This window comes from Lutzomyia longipalpis, chromosome 3, assembly GCF_024334085.1.
Source record: "Lutzomyia longipalpis isolate SR_M1_2022 chromosome 3, ASM2433408v1".
Lineage (NCBI taxonomy): Eukaryota > Metazoa > Arthropoda > Insecta > Diptera > Psychodidae > Lutzomyia > Lutzomyia longipalpis.
The window spans coordinates 12181426-12195121 of record NC_074709.1 but is presented as its reverse complement, the minus strand read 5'-3'; the positions used below and the strand labels follow the sequence as shown (position 1 = coordinate 12195121).

Here is a 13696-nt window from a genome sequence, read left to right as displayed (position 1 = left end):
TAGACAATTTTTCTAAAATTTAATTTGCACTTCGCAGAATCTTTTCAAAAATTAATACAAAAAAAATAATAAAAGCAAATAAGAGTAAAAATTGAGAAAAGGTATGTAATTTTTCTTTTAAGGAAATTCATTGAATCTTCCCTACTAAATGATTCTTGTTTCATTCATATTAATTTAATTTCCCGCCTCAAAGGTAAGTTGTACTGGTAAAAACGAAAGCCTAAAAATAATGATTTTTATTATTTGTTTACATTTTTATTATTCTTGCTTTAGTAATAAATTGTTTTTATGTGTGAAAGTGAAAAGAAAAATAATCTGTGCCCTCTTTTCTCAAAATAGACGAAATTTTGAAATTTTTTTACAGAAAACATTGAATCAAACAGATTAATCAAATATTGATCAATAATTGATAAATCAAGGATTGATCATTCTCAAAAGAAATTAGATCGCTTTAACAATCACTATTGAGTCAATTTTCACTCAATCAATTTTTAATCATGGTACTCATCAACAATTGCCAAAATATTGTTCATCAATAAACGCTCAATTTCTTCTCAAATAGTTATCTTGCGCGGAAAGTGATTTTTAGTGATTGAACAACAATTAAGCAATTTTTGTTTACTATTTAAATTGATTTAAATAAAATTGCTAACAAATGTTAGATAAAATTTTAGCAAGATTATTTGATTCACAAAAAAGGATAAAAATTCAATTAAACAACACAAAAGAAAGAATAATTTTTCAGCACAACATTGCCCAGCAAATAGGATTAGGAAAAGAATTTTTAGGGCAATATTTTGACTCCAAAATAATAATTTCCCCAAAATATTTATCAATTTCGCAAAAAATAACTGCCACGAGCCAATTTTACGTGGAAATTCCACCTTGCATTGGAGAAGGAATAAAAATGAGGCGCTAAAAGTTTATTTAGCACCAGCAGTGGTGTATAGCAAAAGTTTACATGATGCGAAACACTTGGAGACGACACTTTTATCAAGCATGAAATAAACACAATACAATGTGGAATTTTCATCTTGAGCCACAATTAAGCGGCCAGTATTTACATAAATGAAAAAAATAAGTCTAAAGCTCCGTGTACACACATTCACTTATAGAAGAGTTTTCCTATTCTCTCTGTTATAAAGCACAATACTATACTCAGGGGGCTTGTGTATACGATAAGCTTTATGTGTTGAGCTTCAGGAGTTTTTCGCGTTTTGGCGTTTATAATTATAAATCTCCTCGCTAGTTCATTCGCAACATTGCTGGTGAGCAGATCGTTTTGTTGTGCGCGCGCGAAATCGCATAAATTGCGAGAGAGAGAGTGTCGCATTTGTAGCAGAAAAAAATAAAAGAATATAATATTCAGTTAAGAAGGAAGAGACCTAGAAAGTAAAATTATTTTTCTTTAGGAACAAAAAAAAAAGAGAAACATTTTCCTGCTGAGTGCTCCAAAACAATCAATATTTGATGCTATATTTGAACACATTTTGCCCCATATTCCCTGTGCAATACACACATGTATCCACTAGTCCATTGGCGTAAGTCAATGGAGTGTGCGCGTGAGTGAGCATAAAATTCGTGAGGGAGACATTTAATAGACTCCTCCACACGCGAGAGGAGAAAAAAAAAGAGGCGCCTATTTTCCCATTTTTTTTTAAGAAAAAGCTAACTAATAGTGTGCTTCTGCACCCAAAATTATCCGCCCCGGAGAGACAAACTACTCCATCACGTCCAGTGTGATGGTAACCATCCGCCGTCGATCGTATTCTCTGGATACGATTCACGTCAAGTCATTCACGGAGCCATCGTAACGCGGGCATTCAAATAAAAAGGAGGAAAAGTGGCCATAAGAGCAAAACTCTCGGTTTGTGTGGAAATTGGAGCAAATACAACGTTTGCACGAAAGAAGGAAAATTGTGTGCAACGCAAGGGAACACAAGAAAAAATCGGTTGAGAGAGCGAAAAAGTATTGCTTCGCAATTTATCGAAGAAATTCTTTGCGCTTCGGAGTCAACACAGCAATTTTTCGTCTGGGATGTTTATAAAAATGTAAATATCAAAGTTTATTTTGGTCGTTCCACAATTCTACATTTTTATATTCTGTTTTTCTCTTTTTTTTCCTCTTTTTCACATTGCCTCCCCCCCCTGGCCCCTGCTGGTTCTACAACAATAAAACTACTCACAGATAATAAAAAGATATAAAAGGAAAAAAAAGGGATAATAAAAATCCATTTGTTTGCCACGATAAAAGAAGTGATGTATACGCTGTAAGAAAATTGAGGATAACATCATAAAAGTTATCTTTGATGACACCAAATGATGCAAATTAATTTGCCACTATAACTCACTAATATAGAGTTTATAATCTTTAAACAATTCTTCTTATTATAAATAATGTGATAAAAGCCGGTGTATTTTCCACGCAAAACTTAATAAAATCAAGCACAACGCAGAAAGTAGTCAAGCAGCAGTTGGAAAAGCAAGCAGAAATAATTAATTTTTCCCAAAAAAATAAATCTAAAAAAGCATAATATTTACTATTAAATAATTTTTTGATACTTAAAAAAACACAAAGTGCAATTTGGAAATTGGGAGAGCTGAGAGAAGGAAGAAAAGCAGCAGCAGCAAATATGAGTGGCAACAATATTCAATCCATACTGCACGAAACGATGGCAGCAGATCAAAGAGGACATTCAACTCAGCGAAGAAATAGCATCGAATCAAACTTGAGCAAAGTAAATAACAATTTAATTCTATTTTTGTCCCACAACTCTCTTTCACATCACCAACTTTCTTGCCTCTTTTGCCTCTTATATTGTACTCTCATGTCGCATTTTCTTCATTTTCCAATTCACACACAGAGCAATATTTTATTCAAAAAAGGGACTAATTTGTAGATGAATTTCTTGTTCATTTTATGTGGAATTTTATTTAGAATTTTTTTTATTTTTTTTTTGAAATTAAAAAAAAATCGTTTGGATTTCTTAGAATAAGAGATAGAATTTTAAAACTTTACTGAACCACAAAACTCAAGCAAACAGATTTAAAATAAAATTGATCAGAATATTAAACATTTTGTTATGACAATGAGAATGAATGATTTTTTATTAAAAAAATTATTTTCATATTAAAATAGAACATTTTGAAAGACTAAAAGAATTATTTTCTTATTAAAAGATTTTTATATTCTTATATTAAAAGATTTTTTTTTGATAAAGTTCTTCAGGGCAAAAATATTACTTTCTGATCAAAAGAAAAGATTTTCTGAGTAGAACAATTTTTCTAATCAAAAAAATATTCTTTCCGAACAAATTGAACATTCTTGTATAGTCAAAATAATTTTTTTTAATTAAAATAATAAATTTTCTGATCAAATTGAACGTCTTTTCTGACCATAAGAATAATTTTCTTTTAAAACTGAACATTCTTCTTGTTAAAAAAAATTAATTTTTCATCAAAAGAATGTTTTTTTTTTTCAGATTAAACTAAATATTACTTATGGAATAGAAAGTGAAAAATATAATATTAATTCATTTTTACCAGTACACATTCTTCAAAAATTCTTCATAGAAAACTCCTAATTTATACTAAATTGCTTTTAAATTAAATCTTCTTTGAAAATTCTCATAAAATTTTCAAGAACAAAGAAAAATAGAATTTATCTCACCTTTTCGACCTAAAGAGAAACCTAAAAGCCAAAAGACACGGAAGATATGGCCAAATTGGCAATTTTCTTCACTTAACAAACAAAAAGACGAAGTCGCAAAATGTCATGGCAGAACTAAATAAAGTATATTGTGGAATTATTCATGGAATGAATGGAGAATAATTAATTTCCTTAACGAGAATTCCCCGTGCGCGAAGACAATCAAAACATGCAAGAATTGATCATCACAGCTCACACCTTTGCAATTTTTATTGATTTTGTCGACTGTACGGATGAAGAAATTCATCGTTCACTCATTCAATGATTTTCCGTGAAAATCGGCACCCCCTCTCACCATGTTTTGCACCATACAATTTCATTTTCAAGGCTTTCAACATCAAATTCATATATAGCGTCTCACATGAGGAGAGACTATGTGGAAAGTTATTCAATACAACAACAAAAATTCACGAAGAGGCTTTTCCCTTTCCTTCCACAGAGCTTATTTAGAAATTGAAAGTTATTATTCGGTATGGAGGCACTTCAGAGAAATTCTAAACCCTTCTATTGAGAATTGTATAAATATTTTGCCCATGAAAAGTTCATTCAAAAATAACTCACCGCGTGATGATTGTTGTTAGAGAGATCGCGATCATCCATTTCAAACAATTTTATCAATTACATGATGTTATGTGGCTCGTTGTCTTTGCTGTATACTGATTATCTTGCTGGAAAAAAGAGAGAGAATGCTTTAAAGTTTAAAAAAAATTAAGAAATTCATAAGAAAGCCTTAATTAAGTAAAAGATTCTCCGTAATTTAGAAAGAAAAAAAATTATATGGAAGGTTTATATTTCCCATCACCTTGACTTTTATTGCGGCCGTCTGACGAGGCTTAATTATTATTTAAAAATTAATCTTTTATTATATTTAACTGCAAAAAATATCATTGAGGAGTTCGCTGAAAATCTTAACACATTTTTATAGGTCATAATTGAGACATTTTTTTTCATGAAACTTTTGTTAATAAAACGATTTTTATTTAAAAAGCTTTCTTTACGAGCTTTTTTTGTGGATCTCCGTGGAATGTCTTAAGATAAATCCTTTGGAATTGAGGAAATAATTAAGACAATAATTCATTCTAAATTTTAGTCTTGTTCTTTCTGGTTCTAGCTAGATTTCTTAAAAATTCATTGTAGGAAATATCAACAGGATTCTCTTTACTTTTCAGAAGATTCTTGATGAATAATCTCCCATAGTTTATGAGGGATTATTAAGTATACCTGTACTCTGTAGAGAGTACAAGTAGAGTTCTCTAGCACTCTCTTACTAATAACCTGAAGATCACTTCAAGAAAATCCTCTCGATAAGAAGATGAAGACTGAAAAAAGTGAAAAATCTCACAAGTATCGAACAAATCATCAGTGTTTATCATTTCACATGACATGTATGAGTAAAAATAATCCAGAAATGGCAAGGTCAATAGCCATGGGTTTAAAATGCAAGCAAAATACATACACAGAGTGAACATAACTCAACGCATTTTCATCAATGAGAAGCACAATGTTTTTGGGTGTGGAGTTCATGAGAATGGAGAATATTCTTTGCACCATAAAATGACACTTTGTCTTTTAAAATTAAATCAGAAAAACCTTCAGGAGTTTTTGCGGGGAAATTTGTCGTGTACATTTCCACAAAACAGCTTTTCAGCTGAATGATTTTCTCAGCAAAGAAAATTTATTATTCAAAATGTAATAAAACTTCGTAAGAGGAACAAGTGAAGAAATATCTCAGCTGTTCTTCCTATATTTTTCGTCCTAATTTCCCATGTGTGAGTTGTGCCGCGAAAGCTTAGAAATAGAATGTTTTCTAGCTTTGTAAACAAATAAATTGTATAGAAGTATTTTTAATTTCGGCACAAGACACAAAGATCCGCCGCTCAAATTAATTGCTTCGAAGAGAATAATCTGGATTCTTTAAAAAATCTTACATAAAACTATGCGGTTTTATAATTCTAAATAAAATAACAAAAAGTTCTCAATGTTCTCAAGGACGAGATCGACTTTTTATCGTTTATATTGTTTAAAATATTTTCTTCTTCATTCATTTTATGAATTGTATCGTCATTGTCAACCATGAACTTTTAATCACAAATTCAGTGTTGTGGTTCATTAAGGAGGCATCAAATTATAATGCAAATTAAACAAATTAAACCGATAGTAGCAATTCGTTTCATTAACTATTCTATTTATCCCATCTCTTTTTTTTTGTGTGTATTTCTTGTAAAATTTCCTGCATGTCTGACTTTTAAGAAATACAAAAAGGAAGCTCAAAGAAACTTAAAGAAACTCAAGTACAAGAAACGAGATAATCTATGTAATGATGCAAACGCATTGTGAGGAACAAAGTAGAATAAATAAGAGAATCTTGCGCATACTCCAATTGTAGAGCATAAAGACATTTTTATTTTGCAAGAACAAAAAAAAACAAGAGCTTCAAAGACATTTTGGACATAATAAGAAGGAAAAGGAATTAGGAAATGCTATGATAAACAAAAAAGAATGAGAATCATAGTCCAAATTCCCACGTGATTGCTCACATTGTTCTAAATTGACCCAAATTGATTTGCGACCATTTCGGGATGGACCGTCTGCGACATGTGATTTGAAAATCCGTTCATTGCCTTTGCCCGCGGTCTGAAGAAATGAAGCAAAGAGCAAAAAACTCACATCATACACATTGCAGAAAAATGTTTACAGACGTCCCCTCAATTTCAATTATTTTTACGAGTCCCCAGCTCTTATCACAGCCCATTTTGAGGTCAATTGAATGCTCCGCTCTTCGTCCAAACGACAAGACCTTCCGCGCGTTTTTTTTTTTTTTTAAATAAAAATCCCATGCTTTGAATGATGGAGGAACTTTTTAAGCAACAGGAGTGATTAGCCACCATTGACATGGATTTTTTTCTCTCTCAATTAATTGTGTTATTATGCCCCAGAAGTTCTTCCCCAAAACCTCTCTATTCCGCCTCAGATTAATCTTCTATCGTGAGTAACATGGTTTAAATTAATTAAATTTTGCGATAACGTCGCGTTGTTTTGCATTTTTTGGGGACTCTTTGGATGGATTTTTGCGTTGTTTCCCACTGATTTATCACTCGTACTATCTCTCTTCGTCACATCTTCATACACTCACTCACTATGTGCTCATATAAGGAGATTTTCACTTTGAGACACTTTTACTGCGTTTTCTTTTCAACAAAATTTACAATAATTGCACTGTACGGTTTCTTATCATACATACCTTATCGTGGCACTTTTTATCCGCCATCTCTTCAAGAGAAATATTGTTAATCCCCCGCTATGACGGTAGACGAGTCAAGAGGTTACGGACATCCTCCTTCAGATGAGCTTCTGAAATTGCAAAGTATGATGAAATAAATTTTTTTGGGTGTTTTAGTAAAAGTTATTTAGAGAATTCAAACCTTTGTTTTTAATCATCTTTCTTCCTGAACTAGACAAATCCTGGAATACAATATTTCAAAACTATTTTCAAAAATATAGAAATAATCAGGACACATTTAACTACAAAGGATCAAATAAATAAATAAAAAATCTCTTAAGAACTTTTCAAAGAAGCTCATCATTTTCCACTGAGAAAAAGACAAATGACAAGGATTTGTTCAAAAATGCATACAATTACGTCACAATTGCATGTTTTTCTCCACAATTGTGACGTCATTATTGCCATTTTTGGGGTAAATCTTTCCAGAAGCTGGGTCCCAGTGGAAAATAGGAAGTTTCTGACGATTTTTTTTATTTTATTTTTTATTTCTGATTCTCTACGCACACGTATTTCAATTATTTCCTCACATGAGAGCGTTTCCCATGCAAAATCCGGTAAACTCCTTTCCGTGAGAAAATTAAATTGATACGAAATCTTTGTTATCTACTAAGAAAAAAAAAACAAATCAATCCACAATCCTTCCCAGAGAATTTCTCTTTGCATAAATTTTTCGTCATTCACCTCCGCGTGGCATTTCTCCGTGAGATCAATTAGCGGGAGAGTCGCAGAAAAATGCACCTGTGCCGTGATATTTACCTTCCCATGTGCTTCTTTTCTCATAACGGTGCATCAAAAGCATATAGGTGTATACCCTTCCCATTCAACTTCCACCTCCTACCGTTGGAATTCAATGCACTTTTCTTATGAGTTTTTGATAAAAAAAAAAGAGAATATCTTACTCTTGCCCTGCAAAAGGGTTCTTTTGACATGAAAAAAAAATGAATGAAAGAAAGAAAGAAGTCTGTTTGTCTTCTGGAACAATATTTATATGTATAGTTTTGTCTCGAATGCGATGAAAGAATAAATTTGTACTGCATTCCCCAATGTGGGGATTTATTCAACGAATTAGTATTGCGCTTGTGAGAAAATTCACACAACATTGTAGGTGTTAAATGGTTGTATCAAGATGCAGGTGCTGTGCTATGACGTCAAAGAAACCAGGAAAAAATAATCATCACATGCCAGAAAATGGATTAAATTATTTTCATCTCATTCCTTTAGCATATTGTGTTGTGATGCTATTGTTTGGGGGGATCTTTTTGTGATAAATAAATCAACAAATTATCGCACGTCTCCATTCGTGGTTTTATTTATTTTTTTTTTTGAGCAAATTTCAAATGTTTCCTCTGCACACGCTCCCCTCATTGTACCACACCAAAAAAAATCCACGAGCAAATATTTAATTTTAAGCTCTACCACTTTTCATGTCTGTGCCATTAATTTTTGTAAATTTTCTTTCTTATCCACCTCCAATTTACAAATTTATCTCAAAATTCTCCCTGCGGAACTTTTTTTCTTTCTTTTTTTTATTCTTAAAATAGAATCTTTAATTTTTTTTGCGCCGAGGCAGCAATTAGTTATGGATCCCCTAATTAAAGAGTCATGGAAATTATGTTTTATTATCTTCTATCGCATTTTTCTTAATAATCTTTCTCTCTCTTTTTTCCTTCTTTTCCTCGAAAAAAAAATGTTAAAACAATTTATTATTTAACACACTCTGCTCATCCATAATCTATGACGTGCGGATTTTTTGCAATTCAAAAAAATGCTCTCCATAAATATTCAATATTTTGATGCGGAGAAAAAATTTATCAAGTAAGGAGATAAGGTGGTTGTGTATTAACAATTTTTTTCTTTAAAAGAAAATAATTTATTTTGTTTGTGCGGAACAGTGTCTCTCCGCACTCCAAAACTCCAATTCCAACAAGTTGGGTACACATATTGTAAAAATTCCCATTCCTCAAAAAAACCGGGAAGATGGCTCATAGCCATGGCCAAGAGAGAGAAGGTAATTTCGGGCAAGAGGTGCGGGCACCTGAAATGTGTGTCGCTTCTTGTCCGTGGCCAAGAACTTGATTTGCAGGCAGTGAGGACGCGTTATTCGCATCAGCAACTGCCCTGCGGGGGTTAATTTACCCCAATATTCATGTCACGACTCTTGATGGACGGACACATTGCATTTTGCGCGCAGGCACATCACACAGAGTGGCGCTCCGCATAGGGAACAACCATCGCACATTTATGCCAACGATACTTCATCATTAATCAAAAATCATTTGTACATGATTGTTCGTGGTCAAAAATTGACAGCATGCACATGACTCACGCAAAAGATTTAAATATTTTTTTGCTTAGAGCTGTAAAGATAATAAAAAAAAATGTGAATGCAGAATTTTATTAAAAAAGCATTGACCTGCTTTTGGGGTATTTAGTTGCGGGATTAAATATTCTAAAATGCAAACAAAAACCAACGAAAATTAGTTTCTCTGCAAGGTAATCGAGATAGGCACGCTTAACACAAAAAAATCCAAAGATTTATGCATGAAGTTGATTGAAGAGGACAATTTTAATAGCTACATAATTTTTTTTTTTAAATTTTATCACGTGCATTATCAAAGACCAAAATAAGCTGATATTTAATTCAGAGCAATTGATTGCAAAATGTTAATGAAATTGCAAAATTAAGGGGATGATCACACGTTATCTTTAACTTTTCTGCTCTTGGAATTAATCGTGCTTGAGAAAATGTGTCAAATGTGTAATTATTGATTATAAATTTTATTCAATGAGGGAATTAGTCTTACTTTAACCCTTTCGCGTCATCGAAAAATTAAAACATTGGATGCTTTTAGAGGAGGTTTTTGCAGTCAGAACGTCTTCTTTGGCCTCTTTTGCACGAATTTGATTCATTTTAGTAAATTGGAAAAACAATAAAATTCATAAAAATTTTGGGAACGAAATATTTCACGTTTGGGTCTACGTATGACCCAAAAATTCGCGAAAGGGTTAATAATGAGATCTTATTGTAAAAAAATAACAGAAATTTAATAACTTCATGCATAATATAAAGAAATGTCGCTCAGATTAATCAAAACTGAGCGACAAATTTTCTTTTAGGAAAAATATTAAAAATTACGTTATATTCTAACGATTTTAACCAAAAGCACATTTAAAATAAAATTCCATTGTGCTGAAGGACTTGAAAATATTTCTTTTTTCTGCAGAAATACAAAAAAAAAAGAATTAATAAAATGTTGAATTGTAGCCAAGATTAATCTGAGCGACATTTCATTACTCAATCAGATTCACACTGGATATATCGAGTACTGATAGGATTAATGCACAGAAAGATTTCCTTATTTAACTGATAAAGATGTTCTTCTAATTTCCTTGTAAGTTTCTAAACAGAATTTCTTTTATATGTATGTTCAAATATGAAAAATAGTCACGAAGCTTAAAGCTCAAAGCTTCGGCTTAATTTCCTGACTTCTTTAAGAATGTTTTTCTTGAACAAAATAATAAGAAAACACTTTTTTGAAATTATAAATTTTTAATCATTTTTCTAAATTTTTTACCTTTTCCCACAAAAAGACTTTCTTCTACATTCATTCTGTTCTTTGCAGATCACACCGCAGAAGCCCGTCGTGGACCTTGTGGTGGGAATGATTGCTCTACCAACACTCATCATTTTCGCCCTAATGCTAGAGACAAATATGCAGGGAGATTGGACAGAGGCACCTGAGAGCCGATGGACCGTTCTTGGCATTGGAATTGGTTTAATCCTCATCAGTCTCCTTGTATGTGGTTACGTTACGCACAGAATGGGTGTTTGCCTATGGGCTGGACCCCAAGATGATTCAGATACTCAGTCCAACATCAACAGAGTAAGAAATCTCAAAGAATTCTCAATGAAAATTCAACATTTTACAAGTTTTCTCGAATTCCTTCCAGGAAGCCTCCGCTGTGGATGTCTTCAGCATTGGCGATCATCTACCACCAAGCTACGATACTGTCATGCAGATGGACTACAATGCACCACCGCCAGCATATCACTGCGTAGTTCTCGACTGCGAAACAAAGACCTCATTCCGGATTGAAGATGAGACCACACATCACATCTAGTCAAAAAAAAAAAACAAAATTATGCCCCCTACCCGTATTCCACGGGAAAAGAGCAATAAAAAGTCTTTCTGTTTTCTTTTTTCAATTTTTTGAGAATATTTTATTCACACCAAATTGGCATCTTTCTCTCGCAAATTATCTTTATTTTTTTGCAAAGAAAAAAAAACAGGAAATTTTCTCGACTGTATTAAAAAGAAACTTATAAAGGATTTTTTTTATTTAAATGAAATTCTGCATTAAGATGATGAAATTTCGACGTAGAGCACACAGTCTTACTGACCCTGCTTATCTTTATCTTTGTCGCTGCTCTTTTTATCTTTATTGAGTGATCCAACAACATCACGAATTGCTTCAGATTGTGGATCAACTCCGGGCAAATTCTCAAGAACGCTCTGCAAAGAGAAAATCAAAACTACATAATGTAAAAGATTTTTTTTTTAAATGAAAAATTGGGCATTTACCTGAAGAAAAGCTGGATCACTAATAACTTCATTGTAATCCTCATCAACTTCCATTGGGGTCTCTTCCTTTTTGGGGCGACTTGGTGCCTGTGCCACGGGTTCTTCTGCATTTCAAAACAACTTCCATCAGCACGGAATTTTATCATCACACTCAAGTGGGACACAAAATGTTCACAAAGAACAAACAAATGCAATAGTTTGTGCAATGGAAATTATTCAATCACAACACCATTCAGCAGTGAAGGTATATTAATAAATCCAAAATAAACTAAAGTTGTGATTTTAAATAGAGTGGTTTGAAATGTTTGAAAAGCAATAGATAAAAGCCACTACTTGTAAGCTCTGCGAGGGCATCTATATCTGGAACGATTGTTCTCTATTTATTAAAAAGAAAAAGTTTCTCTACTTGTTTTTGCAATTTTTTATCAAGTAAATTAATTTTTTTTTTATTAAATTCAATGATAATTTATGTTAATTATGCAGAGAAATTTATGTAGGAACGACAGAACAATCAATAAAATTGAATTTGATGCAAAAGAATTTCAAAAACTAAACTAATAAGCATTCCAAACATCGTATGACCTAATAAAGCTTCTACACTTCTGAGAAAGAAAAGTTATTCTAGCGTGTTCACAAGTTTGCTAAAAAATGCAACAATGTGATTAATAAATGCGGTTTAGATAGCAATCAAATAGTATTAATTTTATGCAACAACATAGACACAGATTAATGCATTGAGATAGATTAATTTGCAAAAGTAGAACAAGCAAAAAAAAATTAAGAACAAAGATTTCATTGAGATTTTGCGGACTTACGGGCATCCTGCATTGACATCTGCATGGCGAATGCAATTTGTTCTTCTTCAGTCATATTGGCAAAGTCCGGCATGCCATCGTCATCAGCTGGAGTCTCCGTGGACAGTGCCAGGGCACGCTGGAGGAGTGTCTCCTCAGAATGGGGCTCATCACCGGCCATTGTCTCCTGCCCGGCAGTTGCGGAAGTTGGATTAGCTGCTGCATCAGCTGCCATGGCGCGTCGTTGTTCCTCTTCCTGCCGTTGACGCTGCTCCTCCATTGAGACACGCAATGCCAGTGCCAATTCGGGATCTTCATTGGGATCCACGCCAAATTCAAAGCCAGCCCCACCCAAACCGGCACCTCCCATGCCATCCTCCCCCTGAATTATCGGGGATGAAATGAGAGCCTCTGAGAGCACTGAGCCACGGGGTACACTGACAAGATGCGATCCCGTTCCATCCTTCCCATTGAGGGCATTAATGAATGCATTGAGGATCTCATTATTCGAATTGTGATCACCAAAGCTCACAATGTCCACGTTGACCTTTTCCTTTTTGAGCCTCTTAGCGAGCTTCACCAGCTCCGGCTCCTCATTGGTTACCGGAGAACCCACAAAGACTACAATGCGCATCTTGTGGTTCTTCCCTTGACGATGCTTCAACACCAGCTACAATGAAAATATATTTCTGGTAAAACAAAGAACTTTAGCAATCTCCTGATCAACTTACATGCGCAATACGTATCCCCGTTAGCAAGTTAATATTCCCCTTGGGTTGCACAAGGTGCATCTTGGACAGAATCCTCCCCACATCGCTCGTGAGTGTAGCCAAAACCTCAACAGTGTTTGCCATTGTCATCAATCCGACATTGTTTTCCGGATTGGAACGGACTTTGGTGAGACACACGAGATTAATCCCATCCTTCTGGGCATTCATGCGCGTCGGAAAGTAATCCCCATTGCGTTGATAGTCGCTGTTGTCGAAACTTTTGGGTAAAAAGACAGAAAAACACAAAATTATTCTTCAAATTCAACTAAACATAACCTCATTCTGTATGTGCTTTGTCATCGTCAAAAGAGGAATGGAATTTTGTTGGAAAAACTCATAATTTTGAGGAGTTTTTGGACTTTTCAAAAACAGTGGGGTTTCTTCTTGGATTGAGGAGGGAAATTGTGGTGAAAATGAGGGGGAAAAGTGTAAAAAATTCAATATTTACCAGATCATCGTACTTTCCAGCACCATTTTGACAGATTTGTTTTTCTCTTTTAACCATCCCAGTTGGACTACTACTGCATGTCTCTTTGCACTGACTTATATGGTACGCA

The 13696-nt window shown here is 33.6% G+C and overlaps 2 protein-coding genes across 2 annotated transcripts; one reads left to right on the top strand and one right to left on the bottom strand.

Moving 5' to 3' along the window:
- The first annotated feature begins 1244 nt into the window (after positions 1 to 1244).
- Positions 1245 to 11509, top strand: LOC129792224 (uncharacterized). The gene is made up of 4 exons (XM_055831059.1): positions 1245 to 2052; positions 2189 to 2738; positions 10616 to 10876; positions 10944 to 11509. Exons 2-4 carry the CDS (start codon positions 2634 to 2636, stop codon positions 11112 to 11114), a joined length of 537 nt encoding a protein of 178 aa, XP_055687034.1. The 5' UTR covers positions 1245 to 2052; positions 2189 to 2633; the 3' UTR covers positions 11115 to 11509.
- LOC129792222 (26S proteasome non-ATPase regulatory subunit 4) lies at positions 11186 to 13680 on the bottom strand. The gene is made up of 5 exons (XM_055831057.1): positions 13588 to 13680; positions 13101 to 13356; positions 12391 to 13039; positions 11576 to 11679; positions 11186 to 11506 (listed from the first exon to the last, which is right to left on the bottom strand). Exons 1-5 carry the CDS (start codon positions 13611 to 13613, stop codon positions 11387 to 11389), a joined length of 1155 nt encoding a protein of 384 aa, XP_055687032.1. The 5' UTR covers positions 13614 to 13680; the 3' UTR covers positions 11186 to 11386.
- Positions 13681 to 13696: the final 16 nt, after the last annotated feature.